Source organism: Triturus cristatus, chromosome 7, assembly GCF_964204655.1.
Source record: "Triturus cristatus chromosome 7, aTriCri1.1, whole genome shotgun sequence".
NCBI classification, from domain to species: Eukaryota; Metazoa; Chordata; class Amphibia; order Caudata; family Salamandridae; genus Triturus; species Triturus cristatus.
In genome coordinates this window covers 55,173,049-55,194,457 of record NC_140590.1, presented here as the reverse complement: position 1 = coordinate 55,194,457, position 21,409 = coordinate 55,173,049, and the positions used below count along the sequence as shown (strand labels likewise).

At 50.0% G+C, this 21,409-nt stretch overlaps 1 protein-coding gene across 7 annotated transcripts in view; it reads left to right on the top strand.

The window, feature by feature from the left end:
• The window catches only part of ARHGEF1 (Rho guanine nucleotide exchange factor 1), an 891,302-nt gene that overhangs the window by 406,681 nt on the left and 463,212 nt on the right, over window positions 1-21,409 (top strand). For all 7 annotated transcript variants that reach the window (XM_085615602.1, XM_085615600.1, XM_085615604.1 and 4 more), the window contains exon 8: window positions 16,074-16,214. In XM_085615602.1, the coding sequence (XP_085471728.1) occupies window positions 16,074-16,214 (141 nt within the window). The remainder of the gene's footprint in view (window positions 1-16,073; window positions 16,215-21,409) is intronic.

The window sequence follows — 21,409 nt, the reverse complement described above, 5'->3', positions numbered from 1 at the left end:
TTAAAAATTTACCAATGGGTCTGCATCCAACCAAACTAAGGCTCCAGGAGCTCTTTGCTGAGTATGCGAAGGACCACCCATCTGAACATGGTGATGACCAGTCAGATGAGGAAGGGGAAGCAGGGGAGGTTGACAATAACCCCCCCCATACTATTCCCTAGGGAGGAGAGGGCACCCATACCCTCCAATCCAAGAATTAGCATCTGGGCACCTAGAGACTACACAGGTGGCTCTGGTACCAGAGAGAACACTGGGGGACCCACCAGTGAAGAGGACAGCCTTTTAGCAAGGCTGGCCAAAAGAGTAGAGCTAGAGTCCAGGTTCCTGGCTCTAGAAAAAGAAAGAAGAGCGATGGGGTTAGCACCCATCAATGGTGGCAGCAATAATAAAAACAAGGATAGGGAGGAAACTTCTGAACCTAAAATCCCCAAAGGGATTGTCCCCAAGTTTGAGGAAGGTGATGACATCACCAAATGGTTCACAGCCTTTGAGAGGGCTTGTGAAATAAGAAGAGTAAAGAAACCTCTCTGGGGGGCACTCCTGTGGGAACTGTTCTCTGGTAACTGCAGAGACAGGCTTCTGACCCTCTCTGGGCCAGAGACAGGATCCTATGACCTCATGAGGAGGGCTCTGATTGAGGGATTTGAATTCACCACTGAGGAGTATAGAATTGGATTCAGGGGGGGCTCACAAAACCCAGACCCAGTCCTGGATTGACTTTGTAGACTTCTCAGTAAAGACACTGGATGGTTGGCTAGCTGGACATGGTGTGCAGGATTTTACTGGATTGTACGATTTATTCATGAAGGAACATATTTTAAGTAACTGCACAAATGAAAAGTTGCATCAGCATTTGGTAGACCTGGGTCTAATTTCGCTCCAGGAATTGGGAAAAAAGGCAGACCACTGGGTCAGGACTAGGGTGACTAGGACGTCCACTGGGAGTGACCAAAACAAAGGGGTCCCAAAGCCTCCCCAGAAGAAAGAGAGTGAACCCCTTGTGGGTAAAAGTAAGGAGTCCCAGGTAGCCCCCCAAAAACCTGACCAGGAGGGTGGGCCCAAAGACACCTCACAAACTAAACCAGGGTACCAAGGTAAGAGTTGGGATCCCAACAGAATATGGTGTTTCAACTGTCAGAAGTCTGGACACCACACCCAGGACTCTAGCTGTCCTAAAAACAAGATCCCTAGTACAGCTCCAGGGGTGACTAGTGTAGCCCCAGGGGTTGCCAGTGTAGCTTGGGAGGGAGGGTCCTCAGATGAGGAAGTCCTCCTAGCTTTCAACTGGGGAATGGGCCCAAGAAGTAAGCTGGAGATCCCAGAGGGGAGTAGACACTTCCACCACCTACTGGTGAATGGAATCCCAGCCACTGCCCTGAGAGATACCTGTGCCAGTCACACTGTGGTACATGACAGGTTGGTATTCCCACACCAGTATATCCCAGGGGAAACAAGAAGGGTAAGGACTGTCCCAGGGGGAGTCACTGTTAGGCCTGTGGCTATAGTGCCCCTAGCCACAGCTGGGTCCCTTAGATGGAGAAAAGTGATAGTCAGTAAAAACCTCCCCTAGATTGTCTCTTGGGGAATGACCACTTAGATGTGGAACTGAGCCAAAGAGAGGTGCTGGCCCAATGCCAGGCCTCGCCCAAAGAACCTGTGGGGGCTCAACCTGCAGTCAGTGCAGCTGAGTCCCAAAAGAGTGAGAAGAAACAGGGTAGGAAAGGTGGGCAACTGTTAGCCACAGTTCCAGAGAGCCAGGGAGAGTCTATCCCAGTAAGGGAAAACCCCAACAATGGCCCTGGTACAGCCCCCTCTAACCAACAACAAGGCCTGACTAGTCAGGCAACTGTCCAGCCTGAGTTAGTGGCTCCTCAGATGGCAGAACAAAGGGGGGAGAAGGGGTGTTCCCTACAAAGAGTAGTGACCCCACATCCTCCAACAGACTCACAACCAGGACTCAAGGAGACCTATAAGATAGCTTCCTCATTTACCAGTCAGGAGCTAAAGGTGTGGTTCTGGACACTGACAGCTGTCAGCAGCCTCTGCTGGGTGTTAGCCTTCATGGCAGCCCTATCCTTGGCATGGTGGCCTAACCCCCTGCCAAATAGCAAGTCAGGCCCCCTGAGCTTATTGGTCATGGTGGGGTTGCTCAAGCTGTGGGTAACCTCTGTGGGTAAGCTGGGCCTAGCCCTGGCTAAGTTAGAAATTGCAGAGGTATGCACCTCTGAACCCAAAATATAAAGAGGGGACAAGGATACTAAAAGACAAGTAGAGGAGCCTTGGGAGTTAGGTCCTGAAACTGATAAGACCGGCCAGCTCCCCAAAGGGACTAGCCTGGACAGAAGGATAGAAGGCAGAGTAGGCCCTGCAACTTTCAAACCACTTCCCCAACTTTTCCTCGCCTGAAAGACTAGGTAGACTCTCCCAGCATTGGCAGAAGTCTCCTGACCTTTGGGCTGGGGGGCTTGTGTAAGAAAGTGGGTTTCTGTTGCAGTAACCCCCCCTTCCCTTTTTTTTGCCTAATAGCTGATGCAATTCTCCTTGTTGTGCCCTGGGCTCCTGCCAATCAGGTGCCCAGGGCCTGTGTTCCTTCCCTAAAAACTGCCTAACTGCCAAAACCCAAATTGGCAAACCCTGGCCACATGTCAGCCCCTGGTAAATGGTACCCTAGGAACCCAGGTCCTTGTGACCAGGGAAGGCCTCTAAGGGCTGCAGCACTCATTGTGCCACCCTTAGAGGCCCTGTACCCTAACACACACACACACTGCTCTTGCAGGCTGAGTGTCTGGATACAAGACAAAACAGAGAGTCGACATGGCACACATCCCTGTGTGCCATGCCCACAACCTACACTGCCCTGGCATACATCAGCTACCCCTCTAGCTGGGTGGCCTTTGCCAGTGGTGTGGACACAGAGGCAGGAGCCCTGTGCCCCTACAGTACCCAGGTCCATTCCTGGGTCCTGTAAGTGCAGTGCTGCCAGCTAAGAGAATATGGGGCTGGGAGCTGGTCAAACATGAACTCCACAGCACCATAATGGCAGCCCTGAAGACTGAGAAGTTTGGTATCAAACTGCTCAGCACATTAAATCCACACTGATGCCAGTGTGTGATTTAATGTACAAAGCACCACAGAGGGCATCTTAGAGAGGCCCCCTGAATCCTAAACCTACAATCCACGTCTGTTCTGAGGCTGCCTAGGCTGCCACACAGCAGACATGTTGCTGGACCCCTGGGTAGGAGAGTCCCTGCTCTCCTGGGCCTGCAACAATGCACATCCTGGGCGAGGTGCTAAATCTCCTCCCCCAGGATGGGCAGGGGGAAGCTTCAAAGGCATTCCGCCACTGTGAGCTTCCCCAGGCCACTGCAACCCCCCACTCTGGCGGGAAGCTTGGCCGGAAACCCCAAATAAGGACAGGGGATGTGCCAGCCTGCCAACCCCACCCCTCAGGTGGGGGAGGCGAGGTGAAGCACATCTCCGGGCTCTCGCCATCTTGAAGATGGGAAGCCCTGCCCAATCAGGACTAGGCTCCTGCCCCCCTCCCACAGGAGAGGGGCAGGATAGGGGGTGTACCCACCCCAGGACAGGGACCCATTGGCCCCTGCCCTTCACCTACCTGTAACGCCCCTAAATCTAGTATTTAGGGGCACCCTGAACCTTCCTTCCCTAGATCCCAGATTCGAAACTACAAGAAGAGCAAGAAGAACAAAGACCTGCCCTGCAGCTGCTAAAAAGAGGAAGACACCAACTGCTTTGGCCCCAGCCCTACCGGCCTGTCGGCCCTCGAACCTGCTCCTGCGCGGCATCTCTTGTGGCCAGCAACCTCAGAATCCCCAGAAACCCCGGAGGACCTGGCTACCTTTGAACTCTGATTCCCTGGGACTCCCATGAGTAGAGGCTATACTCAAAATCTACCTTTCACCCCTGGCAGCAGCCCGGAACCGCGATCCCAGCCCACTCTGCACCAGCCAAGCCTGGCCGGTGCCGGAGTGAACTAAACCCACGAGGACGACCCCACGGCGACTGTGACCCCGAGTCTGGCACCCAAGGACCCCCCTCAACAATCCTGAAGAAGCTTGCAGCCTCAGAACAGTGTGCCACCCCAACCGCGATCAACGGAGGGTAAGATTTTCCGACACCAAAAGGCACCCCTGCACCCGGCGCCCCACGGCCCTCTGTGTCCAATCCCGGGGTACCTACCTAACCTCCAACTACCCAACTTACCTCTCGAAGGGGTGGTGGCACCTGAAGAGTCCTCGTCCCCGAGCTTGCAGTCTTTTTCCAAACCGGAGATTTCCCATTGAAATCCATTGAGCGCCCGAAGGCTCAAAAGCCCTCTGCACCCAGCCGCCCGAGTGGCCCTGGCAGTGAAAACTCTACACCTACCTACTTCCCCACTTGCCCTGAGTAAGTGACCAGGAGCCCAGCTCCCACAGCCGCGTGGCTTGCCAGACAGCAGCCACCAAACAAGGCCCCCCTATCCCTCATAGGATAACATTGGGCCTAACTCTCTCTGCACCCGGCCGCCCTAGAGTCGCTTTGGGTGAACCAACTGTACCTACCTGACCCTGGGAGACCCCTGAGTCTGTGCCCAGAACCTCAACTCTGCCAGTCGAGTACTTACCCTTAAACCGCAAACTCTATTTTCCTCATAGGGTAACATTGACTGGCTTTTTCCTGAAATTTCTTCTAAGTGTGGACTTTTCAAATCTTCAAATATTCACCAAAAATCAGCCGAGTGACAAAAACGAATTTACTCACCTGCACTTAGGTGAGCTCCCGGTGCTGGATCTTGGTGCCCAGCACTGACTCTGAAAAATACCCACAACTGTACTTACCCTTAACTCGATTTTCTTCCATAGGAAACCATTGACTGTTTTTCTGTGAAATTTCTTCTAAGTGTCGATTTCTGCAATCTTTAAATTTTTCTTCAAAATCGTATGATATCTGAAAACGTAATTGCTTAACTGTTTTGGATAAAGGTCCCAGTACTGAGTCTAGGCACCCAGTACTGGATTACAAAAGTAACGAGAACATACTGTACCTGTAACCTGCATTTTCTTCCATAGGGAATCATTGACTGTTTTCTCTGAAATATTTTCTAATTGTCAACTTTTAAAATAGCTAAATATTGTTTAAAAATAATTACAGTACTTAAGTCGACTTTCATCACTTGATTCTGAATACTGACCCAGGACTGAATCTAGGATCCAGTCCTTGAATTCCAAAAGTAATCTAAAAATAACTTTAATTTATCATTGAGCTCAATGCATTGTTGTGTTTAAAATAGAGTTGCCATTGCAACCACTTGTAACTGTTTACAAAAACCAATTGCATATTGCAAAAGTATTTATATGAAACATCTCATGCTGAGAAAGTACATTTTAAATCCAAGTGTTGGTTCTAAAATAAAACAAACATATAATTTTTTTTATATATAAACCATTGGCCTAGAGTTCAGTTGTTGAGTGTGTGAGACCATTTGCTGACTGTGTGTGTACAACAAATGCTTTACACTGTCCTCTGGTACTGCCTTACTGCTCGACCAAGCTACCACTTTAGAGAGTAAGGTTATATCTAACTTTAACCTCTGTCAAACCCTGGGGGACTGTGGACTCTGTACACCCTGTACCTATTAGGAAACAGTATATACAGAGCACTTTCTCACAAATGCCCCTTCTGAAAGCGGTATTTTCAAACACACAATTTAAAAAACATCTTCACCAAAAGATGTACTTTAAAATTGTGAGTTCAGAGACCCCAAACTCCAAATCTCCTTCAGCTCCCAATAGGAAATTACACTTAAAATATATGTCCGAGGCATATGAGCTGTAGATCATATGCGTTAGCATAGATCGCCGTCTGGTGTTGGGCTCGAATGTTTGCACTTTGTTTTTCTTCGAAGAAGTGTTTGTAGTCACGAGGTAGGTGGTGACTCCTTACGGTGATAGTGCGCATGGGCATTAACTCCATCCCCAGATTGTTTTTTTTTTACCACCATCGGGTTTGGATGTGTATTGCAGCGCTCCGGTTCAGTATAGTCTTCGAACCTTTTTGACGCGCAATCCTTACCACTCGACGGTATTGCTTTTGATCGCGGTATCCTTTTCGACGCTCATCGTAAAATCCAACAACTTTGATCAGTGATTTGACGTGGGCCGTGAGACCTGCCCGCGCCGACCACGCCAGCAGTCCATGGAACGGACTCCATTTAAGAAATGCCCCGGGTTGGTGCTAAGTTCCCCCACACAGACCTGCACTAGTTCTGTAACCACTGCCTATCCCTGGAGCACGAAGAAATCAACTGCGAGGCCTGTATCATTCGGAACAAAAAACGATTCAGGATTGTCTGGCTCGACGTCACAAGATGAGACGCGGCACTAGCCCGGTACCAGACATCTTCAGACAAGAGTCGGAATTCCAACCTGGCGCTGAAGAAGAACAACAAATCTCCGTGTCTGAAGCTGACGACTCCAACATTGAATAAGACTTGAACGTCACTCCGGCTCAACGAACAGTGAGTAACGATCCCCAACTGCCCATAAAAACACCAAAGGTTCCGGTTACACCATCGCCATCGGGACCAGGTAGGCACCGTGATAACATTTCAGACGTCCCACCCTTGGGCCCGGCTATGAAACATAAGAATAAGTCTCCCGGCTCAGGATTGAGTCGACCCCATGCAGGTGCCGAACCCACATCTTTGGCACCGAAACCCAAGAACAAGCATGACGCTTCGCTGTCTGCACCGAAGACATCTTTGGCACCGAAAGACTCTGATCTGAAACCACATAAAGCCAAGGCTTCGGAGCTGATACCAGCTAAACCCAAAGCAGCAGAACCGACAGTGGCTAAACCAAAAGCTTCGGAGCCGAAACCAGCTAAAGACAAAGCCTCTGAACCGAAACCAACTAAAGAAAAACCTTTGGATCCGAAACCAAGGAAACTCAAACCTTCCGAGCCGAAACCTCGTGCACCAAAAGGCACGGACCCCCAAAAAGCATGGAGCTCCTCTTAAACCCTCTGAATCTAAACAGAAGGACAAAGATACTCGATCCAAAGAACTTCCGCCTCAAGACTCTTTAGATCCAAAACGGAGACAATTACATATTGACCCTGAAACAGGAACACTTCTAGCAACACTTCCTACAAAACTGAAGCTGGATCTTCCTGAGGTCTACCATATACCTCTAAAGAAAGAAGACATGGGTACTAACCCCTCTCCCCCTTACATACCTCCCTCGCCTCCACCTTTTAACCCAAACTTATTGATTTCACCATCAAACTCGCCACCACCACATTTCTCACCTGAGCAACAGGATGATTATGATGGGGATGAGGATGTGAATAGGGATGGGGATGGTAATGAGGACAACATCCCACAGGACACAGACCCCAGGGATGATTATGATAAAGACCCGGATCATTATAATGACCTCCATCTATATCCCTCCAGACCATCACCACCCGATGAGAATATTGGTTTCGCACAGCTTATCAATAGAGCTGCTCAGTACCATGGGGTGGAACTACATACTGATCCCTTAGAGGAGGATTTCTTCATGGAAACATTCGCTCCCTCCCAAAAAACCACTAACACTTTGCCCATGCTCAAAGATATTATAAAACACACCAGAAAGGTATTCACAAACCCTGTTAGAGCTAGAATACTTATGCCAAAGGTGGATAAATAATATAAATCAGCTCCTACAGACCCAGTTTACATCAGGGGTCAGGTACCCTTAGATTCTCTTGTCTTCTCTAATGCACGCAAAAGAGCCAATTCGCAAACTACAGGTAACCCCCCCCCCCCCCCACCCCCACCCTTCTGACAAGGAGTCAAAACTTATAGACGCATGAGGCAAGAGAATCGCATCACAAGCTGCGAATCATTGGCATATTGCCAATGCTCAAGCTCTGTTAGCGCGATATGATAGAGCTCACTATGACAAAGCTAGAACAACGAATGCAGCATTTACCAGTTCAATACAAGGTTAAAGCTCACGACCTCATTCAAGAGGGTAAGCTCATCACAAACACTTCTATAAAATGCGCCCTCGATGCGGCTGATACAGCATCTCGTGCCATTAACACCAGCGTCTTGCTACGCCGACACGCTTGGCTTCGAATCTCAGGATTCAAGCAAGAAGTACAATCATCACTACTTAATCAGGCGTTTGATCAGGAACATCTTTTTGGTCCCACATTCGAGATCTTCATTAGAAAAAAGACACTGAGACCGCTAAGTCCATGGGGGCCTTGCAACTACCTCCTAATAGGGGCTCCTTTCGTCGCCTTTTTTACAGGGGTGACTCAAAATGAACTGCGTCAGAAAATACCTCCTCCTCTTACAAAAGTCCCAATCAATCTTCCTCTTTCAGAGGATATTTTCGAGAAGGATACAGAGGAAATAACAATAGGGGAAGAGGCAGAGGTAACTCCACCTGCACTTCCCCTGCCATCAAACGGGGACTTCCCTCCACTACCCCCCGACCATTCCATTCCTGTCGGGGATGTCTCTCACAGTTCCTACCTGCCTGGAATTCCCTCACAACAGACAAGGGGGTACGACACATTATCCAATATGGTTATTGCCTGGAACTTACCTCCACTCTACCAAATATTCCTCCCAAACATCGTGCGATATTCTCAGAACATCTCACCCTCCTAAAACAAGAAATTCTCTCCCTGTTACAAAAACATGCAATAGAACCAGTCCCCTTAACTCATCAGGGCACAGGAGTTTACTCGCTCTATTTTCTAATTGCAAAAAAGGACAGCTCTCTCAGACCAATATAGACCTTAGGCAGCTAAATCTCTACATTCACTCAGATCATTTCCACATGGTCACCCTCCAACATGTGCTCCCATTGATTCAGCAAGGCAACTTTCTTTCCACTTTGGATTTAAAGGACGCTTACTTCCACATTCCCATTCACCCCGCTCACAGGAAATATCTCAGGTTCGTGGTGGACGGTCAACACTACCAGTTCAAAGTCCTCCCGTTCAGGGTAACCACAGCACCCAGAGTTTTCACCAAGTATCTAGCAGTAGTTGTAGCTAACTTAAGAAGACAACACATTCACATGTTTCCTTATCTGGTCGATTGGCTCATCAAAGCCAAATCACATCAAAGTTGTGTTCAACACACCCACAAAACAATTCAGTTGCTTCACCGTTTCGGATTCATGGTAAACCTCACCAAATCCTACCTCCAACCGTCCAACACACAAGTATATCTAGGAGCTACAATAGACACTTGCAAAGCTCTAGCATACCCAACCTAGTCAGGCCACGCGACATACAGGCTCTAATATCACAATTTCAACCTCAACACTCATTACCAGCTCAAGTGTTCATGCAGTTAGTCGGAATGATCGCCTCTTGCGTTCTAATCGTACCTTTATGCAAGACTCCAAGTGCGTCCTCTCCAGGAATGCTTGGCACGTCAGTGGAACTAGGCTCAAGGCCAATTGACAGATCTGGTGTTGGTAGACAGCCGCACCCATCGCTCTCTGCAGTGGTGGAACACACAAAACCTTTCCAAAGGGCGGCCGTTCCTCGACCTGGTTCCACAGATAGTGCTAACAGCAGACGCATCGCTCACCAGCCGGGGAGCTCATCTGCACAATTATACCATTCAAGGCCTGTGGACTCCACAACAAAAACAGTTCCACATAAACCACCTAGAACTTCTGGCAATTATTCTAGCATTAAAAGCCTTTCAAGTCCATCTAGTCCACAAAGCTGTCCAAATCCGTACGGGCAACATGACAGCAATGTACTATATACAAAAGCAGGGAGGTACACGCTCCCTACAGCTCTCGCGTCTTGCTCAAAGCATATGGAGATTGGCCATTCCTCAAAAGATATATCTCCTTGCAGAACACCTTCCAGGAGTAGACAATCACATTGCAGATCTGCTCAGTCGTCAACGACCACAGATCCACGAATGGGAGTTAGATCCTCAAGTTCTCCTTCTATTCTTTCAAATGTGGGGCTACCCAGAAATAGATCTGTTCGCCACACACCAGAACGCAAAATGCCCAAACTTCGCGTCCAGGTATCCACACCCATTGTCCAAAGGCAATGTGCTATGGATGAACTGGTCAGAAACATTTGTTTACGCTTTTCCGCCTCTCCCGCTCATTCCATTAGTGGTTCAGAAGCTCCAACAGCATTCACTTAAAATGATCCTGGTTGCTCCCACATGGGCTCGACAACTGTGGTTCACAACCCTGTTGGAACTATCTGTAGTTCCTCATCAAAAACTACACCTCTCCCCCAAGCTTCTCACTCTGAACCATGGAGAGACATCCAGATCCCAATCAATTCAACCGTGCAATCTGGCACCTGAGATCATAGAGTTTGGCTTCCTTTATCTCCTGCCAAACTGTATGAAAGTCATTAAAGAGGCTAGACATCCTACCACAAGAGCATTCTACGCAGCAAAGTGGAAACGATTTGTAATTTACTGTACAAACAATCAAATCAATCCACTAGATGCTTCCATTCCAAACATAATTTGCTATCTCTTACACCTACAATGCTGTAACTTACCATACACATCTATACGATTGCATCTCGCAGCAATAGCCGCCTATCTTCAAAACAGACAACATTTGTCTTTGTTTAAAGTGCCCGCTATCAAAGCATTTATGGAAGGACTCAAAAGAATCATTCCCTCTAGAGTTCTACCTTCTCCAGTTTAGTACCTTAATGTTATCCTTACAAGACTTATGGGTCAACCATTTGAGCCTCTGCACAAATGTGAACTACAGTTCCTCACTTGGAAGGTAGCCTTCCTTATAGCCATCACATCACAACAAAGTGGTTCTTAGGACTAATCCAAATTTGTACCTAAAGTTGTTTCTGCCTTTCATCTCAGTCTGTTGAACTACCAGTGTTTTTCCCTCAACCGTACTCGGTGGGCGAACGTGCTCTTCACACAATAGATGTCAAAAGAGCAATAATTTATTACATTGAACAAACTAACTGGCACATGCATCAACGTAGGCTTTTGCGATTCCTTAATTGCGATTATTAAGGAATCGCAATTAAGGAATTGCAAAAGCCTATTCATGTAGGAATCGCTATAAAAATAGCGATTCCTACACATTCCTTAATTGCGACTCGCAAATTGCGAGTCGCAATTAAGGAATGCCGTCCTATTCATTCCTATTGGCCTCCAGGCCCATAGGAATGAATTGGAGATTGCATGAGCAATTTGCGAGTACTAGTAGGTAATCGCAAATTGCTCATGCAATTTCAAGGGTGCAAGGGTGTCAAAATGACACCCTTTTGCATCCCCTGAAATTGAAGGGCATGTGTGTGTGCAACAAGAATCTTTGAAAAATGCACAAAAGTGCATTTTTCAAACTTTTTGCAAATTACCATGAAGTTCAACTTCATGGTAATTTGCTCCCCCTATTAGCGAAATCGCTAATTTTTTTACTTTAGTGCATTGCATTTAAGGAATTTCAATTTGGGATCCCTTAAATGCAATCGCAATTTAAGTAATCGCAATTTAGAGATTCCTTAAATTGCGATTTTTGCATTTGGGATGATGCATCCCAAATGCAAAAATACCGGTCGCAAAGGAGCAGATTCTGAGAATCTGCCCGTTTGCGACCGGTTTTTCCTTTGATGCATGTGCCTGTAAATCTTTTAGGAAAACCAAACCACTCTTTGTTGCTTTTTCACCACCACATAAAGGCAATCCCATTTCAAAAACGTGTATTGCACGATGGGTAGTTAAATGCATCCAGCTATGCTACATTAAAGCTAAACGCACATTCACTATTCCCCCTAGAGCGCATTCCACACGCAAGCTAGGGCCTTCTATGGCATTCTTAGGGAATATACCCTTGGATGACATCTGTAAGGCTGCAACTTGGTCTACACCACACACATTCACAAAACACTACGGTGTAGATGTGCATGCAAAACAACAAGGTAGTGTGGGCCAGGCTGTCTTAAGAACACTTTTTCAAACTATTGCAACAGATATAGGTCAGCCGCTTCTGCGAAGATAACTGCTATATAGTCTATGCTAACGCATATGATCTACAGCTCATATGCCTTGAACGGAAAATGCTACTTACCCAGTATGTATCTGTTCTTGGCATGTAAGCCGTAGATTCATATACACCCACCGCCTCCCCGGGTACCTTTATATGCTGCAGTATTATCTTACTTAGATACAACACACATGGACATCTCTTTCTATTCTTACTAACTCCGTCATCAACCTTTATGGCGAAAACAATCTGGGGATGGAGTTGATGCCCATGCACATTATCATTGTAAGGAGGAGTCACCTACCTTATGACTACCAACACTTCTTCGAAGAAAAACAAAGTGCAAACATCCGAGCCCAACACCAGATGGCGATCTATGCTTACGCATATGAATCTACAGCTCTACATGCCAAGAACATATACATACTGGGTAAGTAGCATATTCCTTTCAAATGTAGTAACAAATACGTTTACCAAACCTTTATAAATGCACGTAAGCTAGAATATGATATTTTCATCATACTTACTCCCAAATGCATCTATTTGTCACAAAGCCATTTAATATTTAAACAGTAGTGATGATTGTGAGACAGTGCCATCTTTCTTGCATGATATGCCCCCACTTTTTGCTGAATTGCTGAATGTACTTTGACTGAGTGTGCCCTGGACTCCTGCCAATCAGGTGCCCAGGGCCTATCTTCCTTCCCTAAAAACCTCAAGCCCTCATTGTGCCACCCTTCGAGAGAGAGAGAGAGAGAGAACACACACGCACACACACACTTTCTCCCCCCCCCCCCCCCCGTGTGCCATGCTCACCATCTACACTGCCCTGGCATACATCAGCCACCCCTCTAGCTGGGTGCCCTATGCCAGTGGTCCCCTACAGTACCCAGGTCCATTCCTGGGCACTGTAAGTGCAGTGCGGCCATTTAAGAGTACATGGTGCTCAGAGCTCGTCAAACACGAACTCCACAGCACCATAATGGCAAGACTGAGAAGTTTGGTATCAAACGTCTCAGCACATTAAACCCGCACTGATGCCAGTGTGGGATTTAATGTACCAAGCACCACAGAGGGCATCTTAGAGATGCCCTCTGAAACCTAACCTACAATCCACGTCTGGTCTGGGAGGCTGCCACACAGCAGACATGTTGCTGGACCCCTGGGTAGGAGAGCCCCCGCACTCCTGGGCCTGCAACAATGCACATCCTGGGCGAGGTGCTAGGTCTCCTCCCCCAGGATGGACAGGGGGATGCTTCAAAGGCATGCCGCCTCTGTGAGCTTCCCCAGGCCACTTGCTGCCCCCACTCTGGTGGGAAGCCTGGCCAGAAAACCCAAATAAGGACAGGGGATGTGCCAGCCTGCCAACCCCACCCCTCAGGTGGGGGAGGCGAGGTGAAGCACATCTCTGGGCGCTCGCCATCTTGAAGATGGGAGGCCCTGCCCAATCAGGACTAGGCTACTGCCCCCCTCCCACAGGAGAGTGGCAGGATAGGGGGTGTTCCCACCCCACGGCAGGGACCCATTGGTCCCTGCCCTTTACCTACCTGTAACGCCCCTAAATCTAGTATTTAGGGGTACCCTGAACCTTCCTTCCTTAGATTCCAGATTCCGAAAAACAAAGAAGAGCAAGAAGAAAGAAGACCTGCCGTGCAGCTGCTAGGAAGAGGAAGACACCAACTGCTTTGGCCCCAGCCCTACCGGCCTGTCGACCCTCGAACCTGCTACATCCCGGCACCTCTTGTGGCCAGGAACCTCACAAACCCCGGAGGACCTGGCTACCTTTTGGCTCTGAGCACCTGGGACTCCCATGAGCAGAGGTTCTGCTCAAAATCAGCTCTAATCCCTGGCATCAGCCCGGAACCGCGAACCCTGCACACTCTGCACCCGCCAAGCCTGGCCTGTGTCGGAGTGAACAAAGACCCCGAGGATGTCCCCCCGTCGACTGTGACCCCGAATCCAGCACCCAAGGACTCACCTCGACGCTCCTGACGACGCCTGCAGCCTCAGAACCAGGTACCCCCCCAACCGCGATCAACAGAGGGTAAGCTTTCCCGACACCAAAAGGCACCCCTGCACCCGGCGCTGTGGCCCCCTGTGCCCAACTCCTGGGTACCTACCTATCCTCCAACTACCCAACTTACCTCTCGAAGTGGTGGTGGCACCTGAAGAATCTTCTTCCCCGAGCTTGCAGCCTTAGTTCAACCAGGACCTTTCCCATTGAAATCCATTGAGCATCCGAAGGCTCAAAAGCACCCTGCACCCAGCTGCCCGAGTGGCCCTGGCAGTGTAACCTCTACACCTATCTACATCCCCATTTGCCCTGAGCAAGTGACCAGGAGCCCAGCTCCCACAGCCGCGTGGCCTGCTAGTCAGCAGCCACCAACCAAGGCCCCCCTGCCTCCGATAGGATAACATTGGGCCTAACTCACTCTGCACCCGGCTGCCCCTGTGCCGCTGAGGGTGTAACAGTCGAGTACTTACCCAAAAGCCGATAAGCCAATTTTCCTCCATAGGGTAACATTGACTGGTTTCTTCTGAAATTTCTTAGTGTGGAGTTTCTAAAACTTAAAATATTCACCAAAAATCAACCGAGTAACGAAAACAAAAATACTCACCTGTTATTAGGAGAGATCCCAGTGCTGGATCTTGGTGCCCAGCACTGACCCTGAAAAATGTTCACGACCGTACTTACCAGTAACCCAATTTTCTTCCATTGGAAATCATTGTGAAATTTCTGTGAAATTTCTTCTGTCGATTTTTGCAAACTTCAAATATTCTTTAAATATCGTACCAACTGTGAAAACGTAATTACTTACCTGCTTTAGATAGAGGTCCCAGTACTGAGTCTAGAAACCCAGTACTGGAATACAAAAGTAACGAGAACCTACTTTACCTGCAACTTGAATTTTCTCCCATAGGGAATCATTGACTGTTTTCTCTGTGTCAACTTTTAAAATGGCAAAATATTGCCTACAAATCACAATAGTAACTAAGTCGACTTTTATCACTTGTTTCTAAGAACTGTCCCAGGACTGAATCTAGGCTCCAGTCCTGGAGTTACAAAAGTAATCCTGAAAGTAATCTATTGCAAATAACTTAAAACTTCCATTGAGCTCAATGCATTATTGTGTTTGAAATTGTTTTGCCTATTGCAACAACCTGTAACTATCTACAAAAGTCAATTGCATATTGCAATAGTATTTAACTAAAGCATCTCATTCTGAGAAAGTATATTTTAATACCTATTGTTGGTTCTAAAATAAAACAGACATATATTTTTTTTTATATAAACCATTGGCCTAGAGTTCAGTTCTTGAGTGTGTGAGACCATTTGCTGACTGAGTGTGTACAACAAATGCTTTACACTGTCCTCTGGTACTGCCTTACTGCTCGACCAAGCTACCACTTTAGAGAGTAAGGTTATATCTAACTTTAGCCTCTGCCGAACCTCAGGGGACTGTGGACTCTACACACTGTACCTATTTGAGAACAGTATATACAGAGCCACTTTCTCACAATGATACTTTACTATTATACGTTTTTCTAACCCCCAACTCCATCACCCTCTTTCCCTCAGTCCTCTTTTTCCCAACTGCTATCATATTGATTTAATAACTAACTTATAATTCATGATGTTTAAGAATTTATGTTACTTACTTCATTCATATTACGACTTGTAACTGATCCTCCTGTATGTTTATTTGGTTTAATCTAATAATGTTTTAAATGGTTATTAGATTAAAATAAATAGTAATTTTATGGTCTTTAATTCACAGCTTTCAGAATACGTTCTAAATCTACTTTCTCAAATCTCTCACTCAGCATTGCTTCCACATTATTCTTTTGTGTGTCCTTCGTTTGTTCACTGCCCGGAGTAACAGTGTCTGAGCTGTGGGCCCTCACTGCTGCAGAAGCTGTTCTTGCAGCCTTGTTGCCTCACAAGCCTTGGCGCTGTCTCCTGGTTTCTCTTGGCCCACGTCTAGTAACATTGCATGGGCATATCAACCTTCGTACACAGTCTTCATTGTTTTCCTTTCTCCCTCTTTGCAGGGCAAAGAGAGTGCTGGGAATGACCCCGGGGGAGCTGGAACTGACAGAGTTGGAGTCCTATCAGACCAAAGACAAAACCATCACTGAGTCCAAAGAGAAGCAGCTGGCAGAGCAGCTGCTGATGAGGCTGGAAGACATGCAGTGAGTACATGGTTATCTACATTTTCTAAGGGGCTCTAACTAACACGAAAGGGCATCTCTGCTTACATTGTTCAGTATTTGAACACTTATCTGAAAGAGACACGTTAGTGATAGATTCCTTACCTTAGAATAGCCCCAGGCGGCAGACTGGATCCGGAAAGTTTTGCTAGCATTCCCCCTGCGCGTCAGTAGATAGCGTCGTGTGGCTCCGCGTCCGTCGCTAGCATTGTAAGCGCTGAGATGACGTCACGGAGACCACTTAGGTGCCATCCATGTGCGCTGACGTCAGTTCTTTCTTTTTCCGCGCCAGCAAGCGCAGATCCGGTTAGAGCACGTACCTCAGTCATTTTTTGACTACCCTTTTTGAGACTTTTTGTCTCCTGTACTCCTTAGTGGACGTAGGGATGCCTGGATTTAAGTCTTGTGGGGCCTGCCGTCGCAATATGCCGGTGGCGGACCCCCACGATGTCTGCCTCTACTGCCTGGAGACTGACCACAACTCCCGGGACTGTCGGGCCATGGGCCCGAAGGCCTTGAGGGAGCAGCGCCGGAAGCTGCTGGAGGTCCGGCAGTCGTCCCAGCGCCGTTCCAGGTCGAGGGACCATTCCCGGGAATGCTCGCTGGGCCGTTGTCGTCGCTCCTCGGGCTCCAAGTCTTCACCCTCGGATTCCGCTAAGCGGCGACACAATAAGAAGTCGAAGAAGCGAGTTCGCTCTCTGACGTCCCCCCGTCGGTCCTCGGATTCGGACGAGGGGGACAGCGGTTCTGCCCTCTGCTTTGGAGCCTGGGAGTCCCGCGGCCTACCCACCTTACCCGGGTCCGTCAGTGACTCCCGAACAGGTGCAAGAATTTCTTGCTACCATGGACCGCCTCTTTAGGCTTCGGGCTCCAGCCGGCGTGCCTTCGGGCACGTGGTCCCATGTCCGGATCCTGTTGGGCCACCGGCGCCACCGGTGGATCCAGCTTCGTCGCCACAGGATCCTGCGTTGTTGGCTCCGGCCCCGGAGCCACAAGGTCCAGCGCTGCCGGCTCTGGCCCCAGCGCCACCCTCGACTCCGCCCCCGGCACCTCAGTGAGTGCCATTCGTCCCGCCCTTGCCCAGGTTCCAGGACCATTTTGTTCCGGCCTGGGATCCGTTTCAGACGCCGTTTGTTCCTTCTCCGGCCCCAGCTCTGCCGCCGTGGTCTGTTCCCCATGCAACAGGGGTGGAGGACGACTGGGAGGGGTCCGAGGACCCTCTTGCCAGTCAGTGTGACTCCGAGCAGGACTGGGTGGACGACTTGAAGGATGCCGGCAACCTCGACGTCTCCTCTGACCCGGGGTTTGCCTCTCCCCCGCCTACCATGGAGGAGGGTGCCTCCTACACAATGGTGCTCCGTCGGGCAGCTGAGGTCCTCAACCTTGATCTTCCTACGGTGGCCCTCAAAACTAATCTCCTCACTGAGCTGCTCCAGACGGCGTCCACTTCGTCGGAGCCCATGCTCCCATTTAACGACGCCCTCACTGACGTCTTGTTGGGCACTTGGTCGCGGCCAGCTACAGGGGCCCCTGTGGATAAGAATGTCGCCAGGCGTCACCGACCGGCGCCTGGTGACCCCGCTTTTCTGACTACTTATCCTACACCTGAGAGCCTGGTTATCCAAGCGTTGACGTCATAGTGCCTTTCCCACGGCTCCGCCGGATAAGGACTCTAAGAAGCTGGAACAGTTCGGTAAGCAGTTGTTCTCTTCGGCCAGCTTGGGGCTGCGGACACTGAACACCGCCTGCTTATTGGGCCGCTATTCCCACGCGGTGTGGGATACAGTTGCACAGGTGTTGCCTCGGTGTCCTGAGGAGACCCACGCTGTGCTGTCCCAAGCTGTTGCTGAGGGTAAGGATGCGGCTAAGTTCGCAATTCGGTGTGGTTTGGACACTGCGGACTTACTGGGTAGGGCGATTTCTACAACTGTGGCGCTTCGTCGCCACGCCTGGTTGAGATCTACCGGCTTCTCGCTAGATGTCCAAAGCTCGCTCATGGGCATGCCCTTTGATGGCACTCTCCTGTTTGGCGATAAGGCCGAGAGTGCACTCGAGCGTTTTAAGGACTCGCGGGCCACGGCCAAGTCCTTGGGTCTTTCCGCAAAAAGCCCGGCCACTTCTGGTTTTCGCTCCTTTCGTGGCCACGGCAGAGGCGCCCAGGCACGTTCCTTCAGCAAGCCTGTGTAGAACCAGCCTCGACGTGGCTTCCGCAGGGGTGGATCTGGGAATCCGCGTGGGGGTCAGTCCACCTCTGCCCCCACTGCTTATACCTCCAAACCTTCCTAATCCGTGCTTTGTGGAGCACCCCACACCGGTGGGTGGCAGGATCCGCCACCACCTCCCCCACTGGCGTGACATCACATCGGACAAGTGGGTGTTGCAGATCATCCGCAGGGGTTACTCCCTTCCCTTTCAGTCCTCCCCTCCAGCCATGCCACCTCGGTGCCACCGCATGTCGGGGATCACTTGGTACTTCTCCAGCAGGAAGTCACAGCCCTCTTGGCCAAGGGGACCATCGAGGGCGTTACTGGGCCGGAAGTAGGGAGTGGTTGTTATTCCCACTACTTTCTGATCCCCAAGAAGGACAAAGGGGGCCTGCGCCCCATCTTGGACCTCCGGAATGTCAATCGCTTCGGAAGAAGTTCAAAATGCTGACTCTGGCTCAGATCCTGGCTGCCCTCGACCCTGGAGACTAAATTGTAGCATTGGACTTGCAAGACGCATATTTTCACATCCCCGTCCTGCCGGCCCACCGGCGTTACCTGCGGCTCACGGTAGGCCAGGAGCATTTTCAGTTTGCCATGCTCCCCTCCAGCCTTACCAGCGCCTCTCGGGTGTTCATGTAGGTGATTGCGGTGGTCGCAGCTCACCTGCGCAGGTCGGGGGTGTCAGTCTTCCCTTACCTCGACGACTGGTTGTTGAAGGTGGGCTCGCACCAGGCAGTCGTCAACCACCTTCAGACTACGGCCGACCTCCTGCATTTGCTGGGGTTCTCAATCAACGTGCCGAAGTCGCACCTGAGTGCCTCTCAGAAGCTCCCTTTCATCGGAGCGGTTCTGGATTCGACGCAGTTTTGGGTTTATCCTCCCGAGCAGCGAGTCCGGGATTTTCAGGCTATGATTCCGATCTTTCAGCCTCTGTCCCGGGTTTCAGTCAGGATGACCCTCCGGCTTCTGGGCCTGATGGCCTCCTGCATCCTGCTGGTGACACATGCCAGATGCCATATGCAGGCTCTGCAGTGGGACCTGAAGTTCCAGTGGGCGCAGCATCAGGGCAACCTGTCAGATCATGTCCGGATCTCGGAGGCCACTGCACAGCAATTGCAGTAGTGGCTCATGAATCGTGATTGGGTCAATGGCAGATCCCTCTCCCTTCCCCAACCGGAGCACACAGTGTTGGCGGATGCGTCCCTCCTGGGTTGGCGAGGCCACTTGGGAGAGGCAGAGATCAGAGGCCTCTGGTCTCCGGCGGAGTCCCGGCTCCATATCAATCTGTTGGAGCTTTGGGCGATCCGACTTGCACTGAAGGCATTCCTTCCCTCTGTCTGGGGAAGTGTGGCTGCAGGTGTTCCTGGACAACACCACTGCCATGTGGTATTGCAACAAACAGGGCGGGGTGGGGTCTTAGACCCTATGTCAGGAGGCTCTGCACCTGTGGACATGGCTGGAACATCAAGGCATCACCTTGGTGCTTCAACACCTGGCAGGTTCCCTGAACGCCAGGGCGGACGAACTAAGCCGCCGGTGCTTGATGGATCACGAATGGCGTCTGAGCTCGGACGTGGTGCAAGGTCTCTTTCAGCAGTGGGGAGAACCATGGTTAGATCTATTCGCCACAGATGAGAAAGCGCAATATCTTCAGTTCTGCGCGTTGGAATTTCCAAGGCGGCACTCGCTAGGCAACGCTTTTCGCTGCGAGTGGAGTTGCAATCTATTGTACGCCTTTCCGCCTACACCACTTCTGCCCAGAGTGCTGAAGAAGATTCGGCGCGACCAGGCCCAAGTCATCCTTGTGGCTCCAGATTGGGCACGAAGATACTGGTATCCCGAGCTACTCAGCATGGCGATCGATCCCCCGAACCGACTGCCTCTTCGAGAGGATCTTCTGTTGCAGCAGTAAGGGTCCTCCACCCGAACCTGTCCAGCTTCCACCTCCATGCGTGGAGATTGAGCGGCGGCAGTTGACAGCTTTTGATCTTCCCCCCCGAAGTCTGTGATATCATTCTGGCAGCCAGGCGTCCCTCCACTAAGACGGTATACGCCTGCTGGTGGAACAAGTTTATGGCATGGTGCGCAACAAAGTCTGTGGATCCCCTTTCTGCCCCTCTTTCTGAGGTCCTTCTGTCCTTGGCCCAGCAGGGCTCTGCTCTAGGAACTATCGAAGGTTATCTTTTGGCCATCTCCGCCTTTCTGAGGCTTCCAGATCAGCCTTCTCTGTTTAAGTCCCCGGTTGTTAACCGTTTCCTAAAAGGCATTATGCACACGTTTCCTCCTGTGCTGTTCATAATGCCTCAATGGGACTTGAATCTTGTCTTGACCTATCTGATGTGCACTCCCTTCGAGCCCCTTCATACCTGTCCTTTGTGTCTTCTCACTCTTAAGACGGCTTTCCTGGTAGCTATCACCGCTGCCAGAAGAGTGAGTGAACTCCAGGCTCTTTGTTCCAAACATCCTTTCCTTTCTGTTCATCCGGACAAGGTGGTTTTAAGGACCCGTCCTTCTTTTTTGCCAAAGGTTGTCACACCCTTCCACATCGGGCAGATCATCACTTTGCCCACCTTCTTTCCGCATCCTTCAAAAGAGGAAGAGAGGCTCCACCGTCTGGACCCAAAACGTGCGCTCTCGTTCTAACTGAGGCGCTCACAACAGTTCCGGGTGGATGACCAGCTCTTTGTTGGCTACGTCGGCGCCAAAAAAGGTTGGGCTGTGCACAAACGGACCAGCTCTCGGTGGGTCGTTCTCTGCATCAAGGCCTGTTACTTGTTGGCTAAGAAGGAGCCTCCTGTGGGGCTGCGTGCTCATTCTACCAGGGCAACAGCAGCCACTACTGCCTTGGGACGCGGCGTCCCCTTGCAGGACATTTGTCAGGCAGCTACGTGGGCCTCGCTGCACACGTTTACCAAGCATTACTGCCTTGACATTCAGGTCCGGAGAGACGGCTTCTTTGGCCGTTCTGTT